This window comes from Cucurbita pepo, chromosome 6 (genome assembly GCF_057944985.1).
Source record: "Cucurbita pepo subsp. pepo isolate OVF chromosome 6, ASM5794498v1, whole genome shotgun sequence".
In the NCBI taxonomy this organism is placed as follows: domain Eukaryota; kingdom Viridiplantae; phylum Streptophyta; class Magnoliopsida; order Cucurbitales; family Cucurbitaceae; genus Cucurbita; species Cucurbita pepo.
In genome coordinates, this window is record NC_141803.1 from 13,328,880 (window position 1) to 13,353,022 (window position 24,143).

Below are 24,143 nucleotides of genomic sequence, written 5' to 3' on the forward strand. Positions count from 1 at the left end.
CGCCTCCCCTATGCCCACATTCCTCCAAACACCTTCATATCCTCTCGGCCACACTTCAGACACTATGCAAGAAGGAAAGACAAAAAAGAAAATGAGAGAGAGGGATAGATCAGGAAATAATCCAGCGAGACAGAACCCATAGATCTGACAATGAAACAACCTACCCAAGCCACAAAAGGAATCACTAAGAACTGTACACATGAAGAAGGTAAGCTTTCACGCTTTAACAACGTGATTTGTCATCGGAAAAGAGAATTCAAGATTCGGATTGGTTGGCTATCCATAAAACTTCATGAGAGGTGAAGAGGAAGAAGAAACGACGAAGAATCAAGGGAAAACAACGAGAAACGAATGTCAGAACGACATTACGGGAGAGAGAAATTTCATTGGAGAATGGCATAAACCGAGTGGAGAAGACAAAGTCCGTGGGCTTCATGTTGGGAATGAGATATTGAAAGAATAGGTATAGACCAAAGTTGAAGTATTTTATTATAGTTTTCTAACTAGATGAAGTTACACTATTCCAACATTTATAGGCTTATACATTAACCAAAAATAGTAAATTATGGAAATCTACATAAATTCAAATCTACCCACAATCTTCTAAAATCGTGTAGTTTGAATACTTTGAATCATATCTAACTACTTTAAATCATGTCTCCCTTTTGAATACTTTTAATCATATCTCAACACTCTCTTTTGATTTAAAGTGGCAGATGCCAAGTAAGGAGGTTTTCTTTTGACAAAGCCTTCGTAAGTATGTCTGCTTTAACCTATATAATGTCTATCTCAGCTTGTATACCTTTGTTTCTTTGTCTTCCTATATGAATCCCTCTAGTTGTGTTATATAGACCTCTTCTTGTAAATCTCCATAAAGCTTTTCGTTTGGTAAGACAACTATATCCCATGCTCCATTTTTCTCAATGGACTGCATCTCTACTGCCATGACTTTCTTCCCCTCTTCTTCTTCAGTTGCTTCTTTATAATTCATAGGGTCTGAAACAATAAGAGCAAATTGACATATGCATATATGTTAGCTAAAGATTTATACTTCCTTGGAGGTGTCTCATCTGAAAGTTCTTCAAGAGAAGAATTGTTGTTTGGTGATGCTGAAGATGATGAATTTGACACATCTTGTATTGTAGTGGAGGCACTAGAAGATGCACTGGAGTTGACCCTTATCTCTTCATTTGGAGAAACTTCAACTGTAATCTTTTGCTGCTCCTGTTCTTTACTCCAATCCCAACTCACGTTTTCATTAAATATTACATCCCTTCTAATCTTTTCACTAAGGGGGTTGTATAATTTATATGTCTTTGATTGAGTATAATAGCCAATGAAAATGCATTTTTCAGATTTTTCATCAAGCATTTGACGAGTTTGAGGATGTTTCAAAGCATAAGCAACACAACCAAAGACTCGTAAATTACTTACAGATGGTTTTCTTCCATGTCATGCTTCATAAGGTGTTTGATTCATAATAGCCTTTGTTGGTGAGGGATTTAATAGATAAACAGATGTTGTTGCAGCTTTTACCTAAAATTGGTTTGGAAGTCTCCTTGCTTGTAACATACTTCTTTCCATCTCCACAATAATTCGATTTTTTCGATTCCATTTTGTTCTGGAGTGTATGGAGCTATTAACTCCCTTTGAATGCCCTCTTTTTCACAAAATAGATTGAACTCTTTAGATATGAACTCGCCACCTCTGTCTGTGCGAAGAAATTTAATATGACAGCCACTTTGGTTCTCCACCGTAGCTTTAAAAATCTAGAACTTCTGGAACTTTTAAAAAGTTTTGAACTTATGTTGTAGGAAGTAAACCCAGTTCATGCGACTATAGTCATCAATGAATAGTAAAAAGTATATACTCCCACCCAAGGACTTCGTTTGCATTGGCCCACATAAATCAGCATGAATTAGTTCTAGACAATGTGAAGCTCTTCTAGCTTTTCCAAGAGGAAAGGACTACCAAATCTGCTTGCCATAAATGCATCCTTCACATAAATTAGTTGAATCAATTCTTAGTAATCCAAAAACCATACCTTTATCCCTGAGTATTTTCAAGCCCTTCATATGAAGATGTCCATATCTGAGATGCCATAATGTCTCCTTCACTTGTAGTGTCTTTTCTTCTTCCTTTCTGATGATCTATTGATTCTTGCCTCATAAGCCTGAAGCGAGCCAATCAGTTCATCAACGAAGAGTATTGATAGATCTTTAGCTTCTTCTATTGCAGCCACCACATAGTCAAACTTTGGAGTTAAGCTTCTCAACTGTTTTGAACCAATTGTTTCATCTGAAATTTTCTCTCCATAGGTATGCATCTGACTGACTATTGTCATTGCTCTTGACAAAAAGTCAGCAATTGATTCGCCATTCCTCATGAGCAGAGTTTCAAAATCACGTCTTAGAGATTGCAATTTCACTATTATGACCTTTGAATCTCCTAGAAACTCCTTATATAGAATTGACCATGCTTGCTTTGATGTGGTTGCTGCTGCAATTCATGAAAAAATAGTCTCATGAACTGCTTGCTGAATCATGAATAGAGCCTTGACATCGTGTTTCTTGGTTTCTCTTAGTCTCTCCTTTTTTTTTTCTATTGTGGGTTCGAATACATCAACAAACTCGTGTCCACCAAGTTTCATAGCTCTTCATCTTGATGCTCCACCACTCATATTTCTCACCATTAAAGATTGGTAACAGCGGTGCAGAGGAAGAAAAACTAGCTACTGCCATTTTTGTTTTGTGGAAAAAAAAATAATCACTCACGCTCGTGTTGATAGGAACTTGGCTCTAATACCAAATTTGTTAAGAATGAGAAATTGAAAGAATAGGAATAGATCAGTGCTTTATTATTAATAGAGACTTAAGCAATTCCAATATTTATAAGCCTGTACACTAACCCAAAATATAGTAAATTATGGAAATCTATATAAATTCAAATCTACTGACAATGCCCTAAATCTGGGTAGATTGAATACTTTAAATCATATCTCAACTACTTTACTTCAGGTCAGATCCGAATCGGGTATCCAAATGTGCCTACAGCCATACCACATGATCGAGGCCTAACCCATTTCGGCCCAAAACCAAGACCAGCCTGCTAGCCTTCCGCTGCAACCAGCGTACGCGCATGCCTCTATCCACGGCCCACGTTTCGGCCTAGTATACCAATGCTTTGGACCAAAACCCAAACTGGTCTGCAGTAGCCCATAACTCATGAACCACAACCCATGACTGGAGTGCCCGCACGCGACCCGCCTTGACCTGAAAACAACCTGCACACATGCGGCTCCACAACTTAGTTTCTTGGGTATTCAGCTTAGTATTCATATTTTAGCCTTATTTCCACCGTTTAGATCCTCCCAAACATAATTTCGACCCTAAATAAGGTAATTTAGAGCATTATAATGCCGCATTTCACAAGTTTAAGTTGAGATTAGATTAAAATTGTGAAATACTAACAAAAGACGATAAACAACCTAATAGGAAATGAAAAACCGATGGTAGCTTGGAGCGCTTTCGAGGGGTGGCAGCTAACGTAATTAAATTAGGGAGAATGCTGGCTAAGGCAAACCAAGTAAGTGACCCTACTATCGTTCGTTATAAGTTGTGTGTTGTATGATGACACGTCCCCATGGTTTCGCACGTGTGTTAGGCCATATATGTAGATAGTTATGAAATATCACGTGAATGTTATGTGATGCGATTGTTATTCTCTATTTGATGAACTGATATGCTTTATGATATGTTGTGTTATGTTGCCAACATGCTCGAGATTGTTATTATGATTGTTATGATACATGATATGATATATGCACGTTATGGAATGAAATATTTAAAAAGATGGAAAACGTTATGATATGGTTGATATGAGACATGAATTATATGCTATGATTGTCATGTGAAATGACAAACCAACATGAAATACAACCTCGACTTACATAGTACTGATGTAAAAGTTGCTACTCCTAACGAGTGTTCGACATCAACAGCTCCCAAAGAATGCTCGCTCGACCAGAAAGAGACCCAACAGATGTGTGAATCGACTGATGGGTCCATATTCGCACGTGTGTACCGTGTGTAGGGAAAGTAATTACACATCCAAGTTGCCCATTAGGATAGCCATCGTAGGAACATAGGTTATTATGATAGGTCCCGTGCATGTAACTGTGTATGTTTGCATTTGACCTCGATAGGGGGGTCACTTACTGAGCATTTCTCAAAATACTCAAGACACGTGCTACTCTATATTTCAGGTAAAAGTAAGGCGCCCTTGCACAGCTGACGGTGGCATCACAATCAAAAGACTGTGACACATGTTTGGGATATGTTCATATTTTAATTTCTGTAGACTAAAGGTTAGTATGGGTTCAGTTGCATTTTCATTTAGTATCATATAGGTGAGTATAAGTCATTTCATGTTGTATTGTTTTTAGTTTTATTTCAATATGTATTAGTTTATTTCAAAGCATTAAATGAAGCCTAGGTTAATTTTATTGTAAAGTTTAAAATGATTTATTTCTCCATTAAATGTTCGTACATTAGCGGTCTTAGATTAAGTAGAAAATTTAGGGTCGTTATAAGGTTCAATTGAGTCCACCATGCCATCATCTTCAAACTCAGAATCTAAGGGAAGATGATGAAATCGTGGATTCCTACATTTGTAAATTGCCTTCCACATCCTCGTATAATAGTTATTTCTTCTTCATTCCTTCTACAAACTTATAGAGAGTGTTTCAAGAAAGGACTAGACTTGTTTTGTGGGCTCTTGTGCACTGTAGACGAAGTTATACACTAGAGAAAACACGTTGGAAGTCAGCTTCTTCGCTAGAGCTTAACCATGTCCTTCCTCTATTTGTTGAGGCATTTCTCGAGTTTATTAGCCCTCGATCCCTTCAGTAAAAAAACCCTTCTTTCCTTGCCCTTAACCTAATGTGATAAGCCTCAAGTAATGAATTTTTGTGTGGTTCTCCAATGTAAAGGTCAAAGACTATAGATTTTCGGTCAACCTTCGGGTAGAATTACTCCTTATTGGGTAGAGCGTCCTAGACTTCCTTAGCTCTCAAATCCTACGGAAAAAAGTTTCTTCTTTAATCAAGAAGTTAAAAGAAAAGGATTTAAGCAACACATTAATTTTCGAGACTAATTTTGAACTTTCCTAATTTGTTAAAAAAACTTATCCATAAATGTCTTTCTCCAAATTCTACTTATCCAGAGCTCAAACATCTTCGTGGTTTTGTACAACTTTGCTTATTGGACTCCGAAAAATTGAATAATATGGGTCTTGTTGGATGAACTTTTTTGGGAGCCTGAGTTGAACTAACATCCCTTACTTCAAAGTGGCCTCCAAAGCTTTAATTTGAGAAAGTCGTTTAGTCATTTTTAGTTCTCAAATTCTAAAGGAAACTTGTGAGTAATGTTGATTTGATTTGATATGGTGGTCTAAAAAGTGGTTTGGTTTAGCTTTCAATTTATGAAAATTGAGAGCTTGAATTCATTTTTATTTAATCCCAAAAATGAATGGCTTATAACTTGAATTAGACTCCTGTGGTGACTCATGTTCTTGGTACCAATTGATGGTACCCATTGAAAGCCATTAATACCTTTTTATAGCTCAACTATCCACCTACTTTGAAAGCCCTAGATTTGGCTTAAATTTGGAGTATAGTTTTTGAAACTTTTTACTCGAAAAATCTACTCTGCTACCGCTTTCGGCTATCAAATTCCACCATTATATATTTAGGTGTGAGGGATTCATAGGTCATGTCTAGAAATAAGACAACTTAAACGGTTTGATCTTTCAAAATCTAAGATTTATTCGGAAGTTGTTTTGCAATTATTTAAGTTTTAGGTCTTGAGCCATCGACTTCCACCATTGGATGTTTAGGTAGGAGGGATTCATAGGTCATGTTTAGAAATCAAACATCTTCGACATTTGGATCTTACAAAATCTAATATTTACTCGAGGGTCGTTTTACAATTATTTAATTTTTAGTTTTTTTTTTTATAAAAATTAGTTACCTTATTTTGGTCCTTCTATGGGTCTTGAGCCATTGAGACTTAAGTTCAATTACGAAAATGAAAACCGTGAACTACCTCTAGACTATTAAGGAAAATTAATGCATACTACTATCTTAGCTTAGCTTTATGGCCATTCTAGCATCATCATTATCCATGCAATGACATTTTACCTTTACCTGAAATATAAGAGCAGCACGTGACTTGAGTATTTTAAAAATACTCAATAATTAACTACACTGTTGGGGTCAGGTAATGTAATCACACACATACGTGATTACACTTATCATTTTTAAATAACATAGTATGACCTAGTGAATGTAGCTGGCGAATTCGGGTTAGCACGCGTGAGTCTCTGGGTTAGTATGTGGGTTTTAGGTCGCATCGAGTGGGCCAGACGGGGTAATGTATCTTGGGTCGTGGGTTGTCCTTTTGCTGCGCACACAAATGGGCCTCTAGGGCATCAACGAATTTCAATTGATTTATGAGTCACCCAAACAGGATCCAACCCGAAACTCAACCAGTGGACTTCGTAGATTCGTTCTTACGACCATGCAGACTTCTTTGCCCACCGTTTAAATACTTGGATTGTTTGAGAGGATGAAACAGTAAGGTTTTTTAGATGACATTGTAGTTTCTCCCCTACAAGATCGGCCGCTGGTCGGAAATCTCGCGATTTCTGAGGAGATTCAAAATTCAAATATATATATATATGTATGTATGTATATGTATATATGTATATATATATATAGTGTGTGTGAATATCATTGGTAAATTTCCAAATTAAAAAAGAAAACGCGGTTTGATCGTTCAAGAAAAAAAAAAAAAATAGAGAAGCACATGAAAGATGAACTTTATTACGTAATAAAGCATCTCCAATTTATTTTACAAACAACTTACCATATTTAGCTCTTCAAAACCAAACATCACAAACAAAGACAAAACACATACACACACAAACAACTCCACAGATTCAAGCCAAAGTTTCAAAAAAGATGGTGGTGATGGTCCTTGCCATGATCAGCCTCTTTCTCTTCTTTCTTTGCTTCCTTCTTCTCATGATGCTCGTGGAGTACAAACCCACCAGCTCCGACTGCCACCGCCGCTGCGACTTCCTCCTTGATCTTGTGACCGTGGCTATGCTCGCTGTCTTTCTTCGCCTCGTGCTTCTCATGCTGCAATAACGAGAACATAGGTTAATTTTACTTTTATTTGATTAGGAATTTAGAGGAGAAAACAAGAAGAGGATTCGATTAAGTACCAGAGAATAGGCACCAGCGGCAACGGCACCGAGCTCGCCGAGGTGTTCAAGGTGCTTGTGGTGCTTCTTTTCTTTCTCGTAGTCAATGTCGCCGCCGGAGTACTCTTCTCCTTCTTTGTGGTGGTGAAGGTGTAGGTGGTGGTGGTGATGGCCTTGCTTTTCTTCCGCCATGGCTTTGAGGGCTTTGGTATGGAAAATTGTTGCTTTGTTGGGGATGGTGTGATGTTTGGGTGTGGGAGAAGTTGGATTTTATACTACTTTGTAGGGGTAGTCGTGGATGTTGGATCGGTATGGCAACCCTAGAGGGGGATGAATAGGGTTTTAACGATAAAAGTGTTTAAACGTGATTAATTTTTCTAATGATGAAACTTTTTACAAATAAGTAGAAGATGATAATTACTATAACAAAGTAATTCAAGTCAAAACAATAATGAAGTAGAACATGCAATAAATCACAATAATAATTTTGAAATTAAATAGGAAAGAGTTAGAGAAAATGACACCGTAGTTTTATAGTGGTTCGGTCAAACTCGACCTGCTCCACTCCCCAAGCGCCTCTTGGGAATTTGAATAAAGAACTTTCTCGACTCTTTCTATGGATCAGAGCCAAACCGCTACACCGCTCTTTTTACGAGTTCAAGAGCAAACTCAATCCTTTCCACGGTGCAGGATCAAACCGATACAAATATTTGAGTTTGATAGTAACACACCACAACTCTCTCAAAGAGTAGATTTACAATTTGGAACACTCACAACTATTTCCTCACAATACAACAATAATCCCTCTCAAGAATAAGATGAAGAGAAATAAATTTGTAAGCTTGGAGAGAGCAACAAACAATGGAGATTTTGAACAAATGAGGATGGGAGAATGTATGTAAGTTGTGTGTTTTAAAATGTGGGGAAGATGAGTTTATATAGAGGAGAAAAGTGGCAAAATGTAGGATTGAATATTGACCATTGGATTGTGTTAGGAATAATGGAAGGTGGAGATTAAAAGTAAATAAATAAGAAAATTTTCTAAATTCATTTATTTCAAAATTTTAATATAATAGTAATATAATATAATAATAATAAAAAGTTATGGGGTAACGGTCAAATGAAAATTCAAAATTTATTATAAATATAATAATATAATAATAATAAAAACCATGTGAATAACTACCAAAATTTTAAAATATAATAATATAATAATATAATATAGTAATAATAAAAATCGATGTGAGTAACGGTTAGATTCAAATTTATATTTTGTAAAAATAATTTTATTTAAAAATATAATAATAAGAAAAACTCCACCATTTGTTACTCTCCCAAAATTATAAATGTCATATTTTGATATATTTTGATTTGTACATTATTTTGATTTTCCTGCCACATCATCACGTCGGGTATGTTGTCTCGACTGTAATTTCTTCGTTTTAGCTCTGATTTGAGTAATTGAAAAGTCGTTGAAATCGTTATTCCCGACCTTATACTGTGGACATTTCAAAATACTGAAAAATAGTTAATAATTAAAAGTAGGTTTGTTATCATCAAATCATCAATTAATTGATTGAAATTAATTAAAGTGAGATGAAGGGCCAAAAAGCCAACACCACAAGCGACCCCTCCTTTCTCTTCTCACACCCTTTTTCTCTCCTTGCAGGTGTTGTGTTAGGGTTTCAAGGACCCTATTGGAGGGGTAAAATGATCTATTTGCCCCTCTGTTGTCTTTATTTTATTTTATTTTTATTTTTATTTTTTCTATTTTTCGGGTATTATGACGTGCAAAGAAAATGGAAGATAAGATTAAATATCAAAAGGCAAGAAAAATTAAAAGATAAAGCATAATACATGCAAACAAAAAGAAAATGAAAAATCAGATTAAATATCAAAAGGCAAGAAAGTACACATGATGATGTTATGATATATATGATGTCGATATGATGATGAAGATGCATAATAATAAGATGATGCGAGACGTATGATAATGAAATGACTTCATATGACGATATTCTATATTAAAATGTTGTGCATGTATTAAATGTCACGTGCATTATGAAGACAAGTTTTTAAAGATACAACCCTAGTTAAACGAATGATGATGAATGTATGAAGGCCAATGCGTGCATGTTACTTAAAATAATGTGTGAACGGTGTATAGGGTTGTGTCTTAAAGATGATTTAAAGATGAAAACTATACGAACCTCATGCATTTTGTGTGTTCATATGCATTGGGATACTTTCTCATTTATGATGATGAGGGCGGACATGCACAGTATGATGTTGAGGGTGTTCATGGGGAGCATGGCACTATCGGGTTCCGTTGACCTCCAGACGTCGCTACAACTTAACTTGACCAAAGAGGGTCTAGGGGGTGTGTGAGCCCCCTAGGGATTCACACTCGCACGTGTGGGTCGTGTGTAGGGAAGTACTACACATCCAATTTGTCCGAGATTGGAGGCCACTCCTATGATGGTTTTAAATGATAGGTCCTTGGATCTTGCATGTGTTTACCTTCCCTGATCCCAATAGTGGGGTCACTTACGGAGTATTTCATAAAATACTCAAGCCATGTGCTACTTCTTTTCAGGTAAAGGCTAGGTGTTCTTGTACGGCTGACGACAACATCACAACTTAAGACCATGGCACATGCATAGGGTAGTTGCATTTATTTTCTTAGACGTTTTTAATTTAAAGGTTTACTTATTTTCTTTAGTCTTTTGTCGTGCCGTTTTAAATGTGTTTTCAAAACACGTATGTCCATGGTTGTGTTTTAAGATGAAAGTTATGTTTTATGATGAAATTTTTAATGTTTAATTCTGCATACGAGTTTAGATGATGATGACAATAGCGACTCTAGGTAAGTGAAAATTTAGGTCGATTATACTTTAGAGCTTGGGCGTGTGGTGAACTCATTTAACTTAGTTCATGGCTTTAGAGTAGCATCTTGACACTTAAATTCATGTACTAACACTACGGCCTCGTATAAAGTCTTGTAACGGTCGGTATTCATTTAGTGTAACTTAAAGTTCATCGCTCTAAAGTAAGCATAAATTATATTTATGCCAACGTATCATTCTCATAAGCTTAACAAAGCAAAATCTATACCCCTGAAAATTATATTAAATCTCTAAATTCATTGGAATTCATTAGGTACTTAATCTCAAGGTTAAAAAAAAAAAAAAAAAAAAAAAAAAAAAAAAAACTAATGTTTCCAAAACATTGCATATTCGTCAAGAAACATGAAATAAGGTGAGAGGTCATATGGGTCATAAACCAACAACATGTTACTACAAGGGTAAGTTTGGTCATTTTACATATATCAAAGTGTAATGATTCTAATTTTCTACTAACTTAAAGTCGCTACCGTATGCATGACGTAACTCTTATGCATAAATATTCATTAAAACATCTTCATAAAACAAAATCATGGACTTACATGTTTGAGAAAATATCTTAAAACATGACAAGGAAAATATTAAAAATAAATATAAGTAAATGAAAAAAAATAAAATAGTAATGATTAATACTAACATATGATCTGCGAAATTACATGTAACTACCCTATGCATGTGTCATGGTCTTTAATCGTGATGTTGCCGTCAATTGTATAGGGGTACCTGGCCTTTGCTTGAAACATAAAAGTAGCACATGACTTGAGTGTTTTAAGAAATATTCAGTAAGTGACCCCACTATTGGGGTTAGTGAATGCAAACACATTTAATCATGATTAGAGACCTATCATTTAAACCATCATAGAGGTGTATCGCCAACAAAAATTGGATATGTAGTCCTTATTAAGGATATTTAGTTTTGAATTATGGTTTATCATATGTATCATATTTGACTGTTTATTATACGCAAATATCTAGATATTTTTCTTCCATTGACTTACCATAGGTATTATATTTGTCCTTTTATTATAACAAAATATCTTATATCCATTTATTATTCGTTCCATATTATTTGGTAATTTACCATAGTTCTCTATTATGTACATGATTATAAATAGAGAACTTTCACCACCATTTAGGTGGGTGGTTTTAGCAAATATTCTCAGGGTATCAAAGCTCCTTCGGTTTAACAACCCTGATTCTTTCTTCTCTATGGCTTTCGAATCATGTTATCATCTTCTTCCTTTCAACACTCTAATCCATATGATCACCATCAAACTTTCTTCCTCCAATTACCTTCTTTGGAAAAGCCAACTTCTCCCTCTCCTTGAGAGTCCAGATATGCTGGGTTATGTTGATGGAACTAGGGTTCCACCACTTCACTTTGAACCAGAAACCTCATCAACACTCAATACCAAATATTTGGTGTGGAAAGTAGCTGATCAATGGCTTCTTTGTCTCCTACTATCCTCTCTCACCAAGGAAGCCATTGCTGTCGTCGTTGGTCTCTCCATTGCATGTGACGTTTGGCTCGCGTTGGAAGATACGTTCAACCATCATTCGAAAGCTCGTGAACTGAGACTCAAGGATGACTTGTAGCTGATGAAACGTGGCATCAAATCTGTTGTTGAGTATGCCCAAACTTTCAAAACAATTTGTGACCAACTTCATGCCATTGGCAAACCCGTTGAGAACATTGATAAAGTGCACTAGTTCCTTCGTGGACTCGACACTGATTTTTCAACTTTTTCTACTACTCAAATGGCTCTCACCCCTCTCCTCTGTTTTGCAGATTTAGTCTCTAAAGCTGAAAGTTTTGAGTTATTCCAACGCCCCCCTTTAGTCTTCTAACTCGTTCACAACCACTAATCGTTGTCGCACCCATGTAAGTCACCTTACTTCCTTTAGCAACCAGCGATGTCGTTCTCATTCCCACAAAAACAACTCTTCCAACCGAGGACGAGCCCGCTCATGTCAGGATCGTCGACCAGCTCGCTGCCAAATATGCCGCATGGGGGCCATTATTCTAACCACTACAACCAACAATACGTTCGACCTGAAACTGGAGGCCACCCCTACATGAGATAGAGATAGGTCCCTAAATCATGATTGCATTAGCATGACCCTATAGTGGGGTCACTTACTGAGTATTTCTTCGAAATACTAAGGCCGTATGCCATATTATTTTTGAGATACAGGCAGGCGCCCATGTACGGTTGACGGCGACATTGTACACAGAGACAGTGGCGCGTGCATAGGGTAGTTGCATATTTAAATTTCTAGTCTTAGGTTAGTATAGGATGTTTTCATTTCTTTATTTAAATTATTTCATATGTATTTGTTTTTATTTTAGTTTTAATTTCAGCGTTATGTTTTGAAACACGTAAGTTCGACAGTGTTTTCAATCAATTTGAAGTGTTCAGAAGGTTTTCAAATTTTCCGCTATTTAGGATGAGCATTGAAGAGTTATATTCCGCATTTAAGAGATGAGCATGAGACGTTAGTAGCAACTCTGAGTATGTAGAAATTTAGGGTCGTTCCAGTTGGTATCAGAGCCAGACGCTGGATGATGTGTCAGCGAGGAGGTTGTTTCTCCGAAAGGGGGTAGACACGAGGCGGTGTGCCTGAAAGAACGTTGGCCCCGAAGAGGATAGATTTGATGGGGGTCTAACATTGATTGGACAAAGGAATGAGTGCCAGCCAGAACGTTGGGTCCTAAAGGGGGTGGATTGTGAGATCCCACAATTCTACATTAGTTGGGGAGGAGAACGAAACACCCTTTGTAAAGGTGTGAAAACCTTTCCTTAGAAGACTCGATTTAAAAACCTTAAGGAAACCTAAAAAGAAAACACAGAAAAGACAATCCCTGGTGGGGTGGGTTTCTGTTGTTACATTTTTTTTTATTCTTCTCTTTCAATTATGTTCCCCTATCTAGAGAGAGATTTTAACATAATTAAAAAAAAATATTAAACAAGCAAAGGTATTTGGAAAGTGTTAAACAGTTTTAAATGGTTCAGATTAAAATAATATTATAATAAATACATATAACTAAGACTTTCTAAATACATATAGAGAATTTAACTTGAAATTGATGTCATGGGTTACATCAGTTGACTTGAATGAAAAGGACAAAATCGAAATTCATTAATGACAAATTGGTGACACTAGCCTAATCTAATCAAGTAATTGGTCTTATTATTGACATGATTATATTTGATGTTCACACGTGCCACGTGGTTCTGCACGTGTCATATATATTGATATATGTGAATTATTTGTGGATCGATATGCTTATGATATGTTATGTATATGTTATAATTGGTGAATTGTATGATAATAGTTACAGTACAATGTATTCAATGATATGTTTGAGATAGGATACGAAAAGAATGCAAGAAACGTAATGTAATGATAGGAGTAAGATATGTTCATGAAACGTTAAAGTTAGATTATGTATCGAAGTGCTATGGATATGAAAAGATTGATAAAAACGATATGGTCACGATCGATTTATGAAAGAATGCGATAAGGTTATTGGTAGAAAGGGATAAGATTATGATAAATTGATAGAACGATAGCGTTAGGTTACGTTCCAGTAACGATATAACTAAGGTACGTTCATGTAACGATATGACTATAATATGCATAAGAACGTTAAGGCTATGATAAGTTGGGGAACGATATGACCACGAAGTGTTTACGATATGATATGATTATGATACGACATGTGAATGACGGATATATATATAGTGATATGATATGAAAATGATATGAAATATGTTATGATACGAGACACGTGATAAATTGACATGTTTATGATATGATATATTGTGATGCGATATGTTATGGTATGATATGTATATGATGAAATGTTATGTTAAAAATATGAAACGTTATGCTATGTCTCTTAGATTGTGTGTATACAACATGATATGGATGACATGAAATCACAATAAATGACATAAAATATAACCCCGTTAGAATCATATATGATATGAAAACTGAATAATGAGAAATGATATGATATGAATGAAAAACGATAGCGGGTTATATGTAATAATGTTGAAAATAATAAAATATTCGGACCTCATGTATTATATGTGCTCATGCATTGAGGGATACCCCTATTCCATTATGAGGGTACGAACTCGTACACCACTAGGCAGGTGAAGTATCATTATGTTTTACATAATGCTGCCGTGACGATTACTAATTCTAATGGGTGTCCAGCATAAAGAGGTACCAGAGCAGGCTCGCCCGACAAGAAAAGGGGCTCAGCAGTGTGCGAACTGACTGGTGAGCCCATACTCGCACGTATGGGCTGTGTGTAGAGTATATGGTACACATCCAACCTGCCCGTTAGGATAGTGCCATAGGAAAATAGACTGATATGATAGGTCGTGTCATTGCATTCGCATGTTCTTGCATTTAACCCCTATAGTGCGGCCAATTATTGAGTATTTCTTTAAATACTCAAGTCACGTGCTACCTCTATTTCAGGTTAAGGCAAGACATTCATGTACGACTGACAACGACATCGCAACTCGAGACCATGACACATACATAGGTTAGTCATATTTATTTTCTTAGACTTAGGCTAGAATAGGATGTTTTAATTTAAACGTTTGTTTATTTTATTTAGTCTTTTGTTGTGTCGTTTTGAAAGGTGTTTCAAAACATGTAAGTCCATGGCTATGTTTTAAGATGTTTTAAGATGAAGGGGACATTTTATGAAAGTTTAAATGAAGTATTTTTGTATTCAATATTGATGATATGTATATAGTAATCATCATCATAAATTAAGTAGAAAATTTCAGATCGTTACAATAACCTTATCCAATAAAAATCCGATTATTATTTTACGTAAAACGCAATAATTTTACACTTTAATATTTTAAAGTAATTCATAGTTATTGAACTACTTAGAAGTTATAAGATTATTTTTATTAAATAATTATCTATATTTAGCTTCAATTAACTTAAACATCTCATATACTTCTGGTTATTTTCTTATCTGGTAGTCTTGATATCCAATGGGTCAACTAAGAGATATGAACCAAAAAAAAAAAAAAAAAAAAATTTGTTATCTTTAATTTATCAATTGTGTGCTCTTTGCACAATTCGATTTCGATTGATATTGACAACAAGTCTTGAGAACATTTTTTAATGCATGTTGTCATTGAAAAGAATGGAAGCATGACTTGCATCGTAATTATGTGTCATGATTTGATACTATGGTATCTCATGCATTTTGTGTTTTATGTGCATGGAGATAGGATGCTATATTACGATAGTATGTACGTTATGATATTATACGGACTCCTTTCTCTCTGTAGCTTCCAGCTGCGTGCGTGTACGCTCGCCAAAGGGGCATACCCAAATGGTACATATACGAGCTCGATTAGTGGGTCTATGTGCGCATGTATAGGTCATGTGTCAAGAAGTATTACACATCCAACTTTGCCCCGACTCGAAAAAAAAAGTTCAATGCCACGATTATTATGAAAGGATAGGTCTCACGGTGATGGCATGTGATTGTATTTCTTTTTCCTTTTTATATATATTTTAATTTTATATTTTATATTTTTCTCGTTGATTCAAAAGATGAATTTAACTATATTTTTCCGCTTCCCTTTGGCTTCTCCGTATAGCCAAAACAGACGACAAAATTCCTCTATCGACATTGTAGGAGCGAGCACACAGAGCTTCACATGGCGGCCTCCATTTCAACATCACCTTATCCTCTCCTCACCTCAGAGCGCTCCAATCGCTTCGCCGTGAATGATTCATCTTCATCTAGGTTGTTTTCCTCCTCGTCTCTACAGCTACCGGTTCAGCTTCGATGTGTTCGACTTGGAAACTGTGGGATTTCTGCTCCGTCGCGGTCTCGAATCTTCCCTGTGGTAACAATCTATTTCCTTAGATCTGTGTATTGTTTTTATGGAGGAACCTGATAAAGAATTTGGAATCCTTGGACTTTCCTTTTGTTCTTATTGTTGCTTTTGTTTCGCATCTAACCTTCAGAGACTTATCGTTAATTTTTGTGCCTAATTCTGGTGAACGAAGTTTATGTGATGTAATTGTTTTTCTTATACTTCTGGTGTTCCTTTAATTCGATTTTTGATTGTATCCGTGTTTGCTTCTGTTTTACGTAGAACTAGAAACTACATTGTTCGTCTACCTAAGAAGAAACTATAATCTATCTGGTTCAATTAGTTTTAGTTTTATAAGAAAAATTAAGTTCTTAAGTAGTCAGAGTAATTAGAAGGATTGCATTTCCCTTTTTGTAGAGATCCCCTTCTTCTTGCTCTTAAAAGCTGCATTAATATTTTTCCCGATTCTCAAGTTGCTTGTTTAAATATGGATGACAATTTGTGTTCAAACTGCTGTAATGAATAACGATGGGATTTGTTTGTACAAATTAACTTCTGTAGGTCAAAGCCAAGAACCAAACATTTTCTTCCTTTGATGATTTATTGGCCAACTCTGACAAGCCCGTGTTAGTCGACTTCTATGCAACCTGGTTGGTCTCTTTATCTCACTCACATGCACACACCTATTTTCAAGCTACTCTTTCTACAAGAGCATTGCAGGCATGGCTTTATATCTCACCCCACTTCACTTGTGGATGATTCCACCCCCACGTTCTAATTTATGGAATGATTATGAATTTTTTAGTAAGGAATACATCTCTATTGCTATGAGGCCTTTTGGGAAAGCCCAAAGCAATGCCATGAGAGCTTATTTTCAAAGTGGACAATATCATACCATTGTGAGAGTTGTGGTTCCTAACCGATAATATTAATTTATGGGAATCATGTTTTTAATATATAATTACAAAATAAGCCGTTGTTTCTCCTGAGCAATTTACCTAGTGAATATGATTCAGTTAGCAAGTTAGTGCTTGGCTGCTGAGGAGAACAGGGGTTGAATTGTAGAACAGATAATTTTCTTATTCAAAAAGGTAGTTTTTAAATGATGGGTAAACATAGCTGATATGAACTAGTGTCACATGAATTGAAATATCTTTTGATAATTTCAACATTTTCTTCATATCTTCATAATGAAGTATATTGTATGATTGATGTCTCTTGGTTTATATCCATAGCTCCTCGTTTGCAGGTGTGGTCCTTGTCAATTCATGGTTCCAATTCTTGAAAAAGTTAGTGATGCGCTGAGTGACACAGTCCAGGTGGTCAAGATTGACACTGAGAAATATCCTGTCATCGCTGATAAATACAAAATAGAGGCATTACCTACGTTTATCCTCTTCAAAGATGGAAAACCCCTTGACCGATTCGTAAGTGAATGCTTTGTCCTATTTCTAGTCATTTGGAGAGATATTGAATGTACAACTAACTCTATATGCGTCAAGAAATCACATATATATGTTTCAGAATCTTTGTTCAATTGCATCTTTTTTCTTTCTGAATTTGAACGAAAACGGGAAGTTTTTCCAAGAAATCCTGTAATTACACTCGAAGTTTCTACTATGTTCTATCCTTTATTTCTCTGAAACCATTATCCACCGTATCTTTCCTCAATTCATGCACCCAGTTTAGTTTCAAAGAGTTAAAAGGTATGCCCATATTTTCAATTTGATCAAGCCGGGGTGAATTTGACCCACGATCAAAATATGTCGAAACAAGGAAAAGAAGTGAAGGAAAAACTTGGAGGAGAGATCTTTTGGAACAAAAAGACCTTCAGCACTTGGCTTTTCAATTTTGTTTGTTGTAGTTGTGAAAAGAGTATATATCTTAGGAATATTTATAGCAGAGAAAGCACTGACTAGTGTCCTAAACTTTTTCCCCAAGTTAAGAAACATTAACAATCTTTCTTCCGAATTAAAAGGACAAAACTTGTTCACAATTCTCTTAAACTATTCCATAAATCCATAAATTAGTAACTTGGCTTACAAGTACATCCTCTTTCTATCTAGACTACAACTCTTTAGACTACAACTCTTTCACCTTTTCTTTTGGTTTTAGTGAGATGCCATAAACAATCTTGTAACTTTTTTAGACATTCCGGTTGAAATGTCAGTAACGGGCTTTCAGTTTCTTGTGCTTAGATTATTTATTGTTTATTTTAAACATGCATGCGGATTATCTATATGCAGGAAGGAGCTTTGGCTGCTGGTGAACTCGTTCAACGCATTGAAAATTCCCTGAAGGTTAAGCAATAACAGTGGTGAGACTCTATACCTTGATTGAAAAGTTTATCTAAACTTGCATGCATAGAGAATTAAAAGAAAAAACAAATCAATACCTAGGATGCATCAAAATCAATTTTCTCAAGTAATTTCAAATTCAAGTTCTGATGAATGGTATGCAGTTGATGAGAGAATGCATTTCGAGTAGACACTTTAAGCACACAACTTACATTTGTAGGGTGTATCATATCAGAATCAGCTCATTAATGTGAAAGTTGTAATTCTAGTATGAGTACCATACACAACACCAAGTTAGGGTCTTCAGTTTCTTGCTTGGTAGTAGACCTAGACTTTTACCTTTCCATATATAACATTATGATTCATGGGATGTCGTGTAAGAGTCCTGGTTTTTGGTATTGAAAGCGGACTCCTATCTATCTGACACCTAGATAGAAGCATTAAATCTAACAAACATTTATACTAGACATTCCTGAAGAATAATAAAGGTAATTGCTTAACCATTATCTTATAATATACAACAAACATGTGTATGATACAACTGGAGCAAGCAGATATTGTCTTCTTTGAGTATTCCTTTTCGAGATTCCCCTCAAGATTTTTAAAACGCGTCTGCTAGGGAGATGTTTCCACACCCTTGTAAAGAATGCTTCGTTCTCCTTCCTAACCGATTTGGGATCTCACAATCTACTCCTTTCTGGGTCTAGCGTCCTTGCTAGCACACCGCCTTGAGTCCACCCTCTTCGGGGCTTAGCCTCCTCGCTGGCACATCGCCCAATGTCTGGCTTTGATACCATTTGTAACAGCTCAAGTCCACCGCTAACAGATATTGTCCTCTTTAGGCTTACCCTCTCAAACTTCCCCTCAAAGTTTTTAAAACACGTTTGTTAGCAAGAGGGTTTCACACCCTTATAAAAAATGCTTTGTTCTCCTCCCCAATTGACGTGCGATCTCACAATCTTCCCCTAGTTATTCAAACATATTGCTCTGATACGAACTTTCTCCACAAACCAACCACATCAAAACGCCAGATTAACATATCATCTTGCAATTTGTAAGATAATCATTCTGATAAATATTGTGGGAACCTTTTCTGTAAATTTTGGCGAACAAAACAATACCTTATGGAACAAAACATAATTCCAAAGCTTATAGATAATGTATGGTATTGTTGAGATTGACAAGTTTTAATCTGGTAAGTCTTTGTATATTTATAGTTTCTTTGAGTCTCGAAATCTTGGAAGTATTTGAATGTTGATTATTAATGTCTAATATTAATTATCCCAATTGACATTGAAGCAGTACTTTTTTATCAGTTGCTTGCATGACAGGAATAAAGAACTTTCCGGATACTATAAACTCGAAAATTTTCTTATGACATGGTTTAATTGTTCTGGATGTTAAACATGCAGGGGAGGAGATATCACTGAGAAACTATGGAAATGGAAATCAATGTCTTCGACAGGAATTCTGGGTATGGTAGATGACAAATTTCAATACAATTAACACCCCTCCCCCCCTAATACATCTACATCATTATATAATTGAAATATTTGAAGTATGTAACCATAGACATTGGTATCAATCACAGTTTTTGTTTATTTTATTTTTATAAGATGGTTAGTGTTTCATTATAAGTTAGCGGTGTTCCTTGATCTAATAACCCAACCGACCCGGATTACCGAATTCAATCATAGGCTAGAGTTTTCTTTTTCTTTGAATTTTTGGAAAATCTGAAAACCAAAAATTCTGTTCAGTTTTTGGGTTACAATTTTTTGGTGATCTGACCTACCCGAAAATAGGGTTACAATTTAACACTGTCATATCCTACCCTAATATTTATTGTTTACAACTAATGTTAGTGATGCATTATGACTTGTAAATGTTCGATATTCGAGTTTTATGAGATTTTAGTTGTCTTAAAAGTAGGTTTTTTAATTTTTTTTTTTTTAAAAAGAACACACCCCGATAACCCAATCCAACTCCTAAATAGAAGGTTGGGTTGGGTTGGGTTGAGAACTTTATCTAGTCACTTAAGTCACCAATCCAACCAATTCCAAAATTTTAGGTTCGTCCAAAAGATTTTTTCAACTCAATCTAGGGGGTGACATTAATTTGAAGGAGTACTAAGCTTCATTGGATCCATGGGAGTTTAGTTATTTGAGTTTTTAATTTGAGCCACTATTCTTTGAGTTGTAAAGTTGTTGCAATTAGTTATTATTGTATAATTTCAATTCTAACAGTTTGGGCTGATTTTTTTTTTCTTCCTAAATTAATAAAAATACCATAAACTTTTTAAAAAAAATATCTAATAATATCCTTGAATTAAAAAAAAAAAGAAAAAAAAGAAATATATATATATATATATATATATATTTCACTGATGGTTAGTATTTTATTTAAAAGATATACGATAACTTTTAATAATCTTTCAAATAAACCTTTAACCCTTAAAAAGTTTATTAATACCCTTCAATTAAAAAAAGAAAATTAAAAAATACCCTTAGCGTATATTTAAAATATATCTATAAAATTTAAAAAATAACATTATCACTTTTTATTTTTATAAAAAAAATAATTTTTTTTATCCTCAACAAAAATCTATTTTGACACTATATAAATTATCTCAAAACTATTTAGTGTTAGTTTTGAAAGTTTGTTTCCATTTAAAATTAACAATAAAGGTATTTTTTTAATTTAAGAATATTTTGAATTTTTTAGTTGGAATATTATTAGAACTTTTTTTTAAAACTAAGGGTATTTTTTAAGACAAAGTTGATATTTTTATTAATTTAGCTTTATTTATTTATTTATTTATTATTATTATTATTAATTTTTTTTTTAATTGTGGAACTAATCAAGGTACAGTTTGATTGCAGTGAATTTATAAATTTATCCGTCTTTAATGTAACCCCATATAAAATATTTTCATCCGTATTTAATCTAACCCAAGTTAATGTAAATAGTGCAATTTATCTATGTAAAACAACAGATTTTTAAATGCCATTTATGCAGTAATATTTTAAATATATAGGTAAGTCATTAAGGTTACCGAGCATTCTTTTTCATATGATTCTTGGTTTTGAATCTTGTAAGTTTCTAAGATTTATAATTTCTTTCGGCATAAGTTGTAACATGCATTCGTAAACATATGAATCCATCATAATAACAAGTCTGAGTTATTTTAGGAGGTCATAGATTCGTAATGAATTCTTTAAAGGGTTTTAGAAGGGTCTTGAGTCGTGAGGTGTTTCCTTTAGGTGTTTCTTTTGTCCTAACTTGCTTTTGGTTCCAAGCTTGCTCTAATCAACTTCAACTCTTGAACATACCTTCTTGCCCTTAGGAATAGGCCTTATAAGAAGTAGCAAGTCATTTGGACAATGGGTAGACCTTGAATTTTCCTAAGTAGTCCTAGGGACATTTTGGTCATTTTATCCCTAATTCTTGGTTTTGTTACTTAACGTGTTCCAATGGCTTTTAAACTTCGCCACATCTTCAGAAATCACAGAATAAGGTCTACCATAGAATTTAATAGCATTTGGAAGTCCTCTAGGTCATGAACCGTAGGTAGATATCCTTAGGGGCAATATGGTCATTTTGCACAATTTCTTGGTTTACCTACTCATGCTATAATATACTCAGCATTAAAATTTCGTATGCAATGAAGTTTATCTAGTTGATTATTTTAATGTTAGTTAAATCCCGAGCAATTTGATCAGTTCAGGGCTTTAACTCATGGTTCTTTGAGTTTTTCTTTTATATATCCTTAATTCAAACTTGGTTCGGGGTTCATATGGAAATCCAAATGATTCCCATAAGTATTTCTTAAGAAAAGTCCAAGGTGGCTACTTACCTCATCGTCGATGTTTGAGACTTCCGTTCTTGGGTTTTCGGTATCCGAATTATTCCAAATTTTCATTATTAGATTCATCTTTGAGTCTAGCTTCAGGAACCATAAATAAATTCATGAGAACCGGTCTAAAAGAGGTCCAGATTATCAAAATGATATGAACCAAGAGATATCAATCATACAATATGCTTCAATGAAGATGTGAAGAAAAGGTTGTCAAAATTATCAAAAGATGTTTCAATTCATGCCACATTGAAGAAGAATGAAGTTTGATTGTTGTAAATTTTGGGTGGGTTACAATTTAGAGTAACTTAGAGCTATTGTATTTTAAGACTTTTTATTTAATTTCGGTTACATTTACATCATGGCTAATTATGGCCATAAAGTAGGAATGTTACAACTTTTGAAGTGCCTTTAATAGTTTCATTTTGAGGCTATATAAAGCCATGTATGTTGTATGTGTAAGGTAGACTTCAAAAATATATTAAAAAAAGCATTTGTGCTTTCTTTAGCCAATGGCTAAGTTTCTTTGCAATTCTATGTAGTTTAGGTTGCATGTAGAATCATTCAAGCTCGACATGATCAATCTTGCTTGTGGAGTGATTCGAATCTCAAACAAGTGTTTGAGATATTTGATCAACAAGAGTCATTCAAGCTAGACATGATCGATCTTGCTTGTGGAGTGATTTGAATCTCAAACAATGTTCTTGCCTTGAGATATTCGATCAACAAGGTAATCCGAATCTTATTCCCCTTGTAGTTGATTCCTTATCTTATCAGAACCGGTTTAAAAGAGGTCCAAATTGATTATAAAAGAAAAAATGTAGAAGGTCAACATATGGCTACCTTTGACTTTTATTGGTCAAAGTTTGACCTTTGACTTTGAACTTCATCTTCTTCGTTGGTTGCTGGAAAAATCACGATTTTTTCTTATCATACCCCTATAGTTTTGCCTTTGCACCGCTCTATATACATCTCTAATGGGCTAAATTTCTTCATGAAACGTTTAGATGAAGTTTCAAGAAAGAAGTAGAGGCCAATTTCTTACCTTGTCGTGGTATGTAGCTCGAGTTATAACCTTCCAAAGTTTGCCGAAAAACATGTTTCTAGTCTTTTATTGGGCAGCCGATTCTAGAGCTTTTCATTGCCCGATTCCTTCACAAATTTTTTTAGAAATCCCATATGGGATTTGTAGAAGTTGGTAGGATGAAAAATGATTAACCATAGCCCTCAAATTTAGAAAAAATATGAGGAAGAAAAACCCATAATCTAAAAACATCAAACTAGAATTTTAGGAATCCTCATCACTTGATTCTTGTCTTAAAACATTGCAGAACTTCATATTTATAGATCAAGGTAGAGGTTGTCAGGTTCATGACTAGTATCGAAAACCCTAGGAGAAGTGTCTTGGAGAATAAACCAAGAACATGACAAAAAGGAAACAAGAACAAAAAAATATTCAAGAACTAGAACATGGATCAAGATCCAAATACTAAGGAAAAGAACCCATAACTACAATACTAAGACCCATAGTTTGAACCTTGGTTGAGACTTCAGAATTCAAAGATCAAGGTCTTTAGGCAAGACCATGACAATGATTCATACACCAGGAATAGAACCTAAGGATCCAAGTACTTATAACAAGAACGAAAACAAGAAAATAAAAGAGTGTGGTACTCTAGTATATCAAGGACACGATTAAGAGCCTACAAATAGGTTATTTACTGAGTTTTTGTACTCACTCCATGTCTTTCATGTTTTTCGGGTAAATAAAGAGTTGGTCGAGGTTGGGAGTGGACTCTCAAGCAGGTGTCATAGACAAGCCTCACCCATCGCCCTCCATACACTTTTGTTTTAAATATTTTATGTTTGTTCCTTTTATTTCATGTTTAACTATTATGTTGTGTTTTAAGAACTTTATTTTGTTATGATATAAATATAATGTATATTATGTTGT

General features: G+C 34.8%; 2 protein-coding genes across 2 annotated transcripts; one reads left to right on the forward strand and one right to left on the reverse strand.

Annotated features, from left to right (window-relative positions):
• Positions 1-6,873: 6,873 nt before the first annotated feature.
• On the reverse strand, positions 6,874-8,179 carry LOC111784327 (abscisic stress-ripening protein 3). The gene is made up of 2 exons (XM_087124589.1): positions 7,288-8,179; positions 6,874-7,201 (listed from the first exon to the last, which is right to left on the reverse strand). The coding sequence occupies exons 1-2, from the start codon at positions 7,456-7,458 to the stop codon at positions 7,013-7,015; spliced, it is 360 nt and encodes a 119-aa protein (XP_086980715.1). The 5' UTR covers positions 7,459-8,179; the 3' UTR covers positions 6,874-7,012.
• Positions 8,180-15,794: 7,615 nt separating this feature from the next.
• Positions 15,795-19,951, forward strand: LOC111784479 (uncharacterized). The gene is made up of 5 exons (XM_023665171.2): positions 15,795-16,069; positions 16,601-16,689; positions 17,289-17,466; positions 18,286-18,356; positions 19,749-19,951. Exons 1-4 carry the CDS (start codon positions 15,878-15,880, stop codon positions 18,349-18,351), a joined length of 525 nt encoding a protein of 174 aa, XP_023520939.2. The 5' UTR covers positions 15,795-15,877; the 3' UTR covers positions 18,352-18,356; positions 19,749-19,951.
• The last annotated feature ends 4,192 nt before the right edge of the window (positions 19,952-24,143 follow it).

Coding starts and splice junctions, on each gene's coding strand:
- LOC111784327 (XM_087124589.1), bottom strand. CDS start 7,458: ATGGCGGAAGAAAAGCAAGGCCATCACCACCACCACCTACACCTTCAC. Junction 7,202..7,287: donor CCGCTGGTGCCTATTCTCTG/GTACTTAATCGA, acceptor TCGTTATTGCAG/CATGAGAAGCACGAGGCGAA.
- LOC111784479 (XM_023665171.2), top strand. CDS start 15,878: ATGGCGGCCTCCATTTCAACATCACCTTATCCTCTCCTCACCTCAGAG. Junction 16,690..17,288: donor GTCGACTTCTATGCAACCTG/GTTGGTCTCTTT, acceptor CCTCGTTTGCAG/GTGTGGTCCTTGTCAATTCA. Junction 17,467..18,285: donor GAAAACCCCTTGACCGATTC/GTAAGTGAATGC, acceptor ATCTATATGCAG/GAAGGAGCTTTGGCTGCTGG.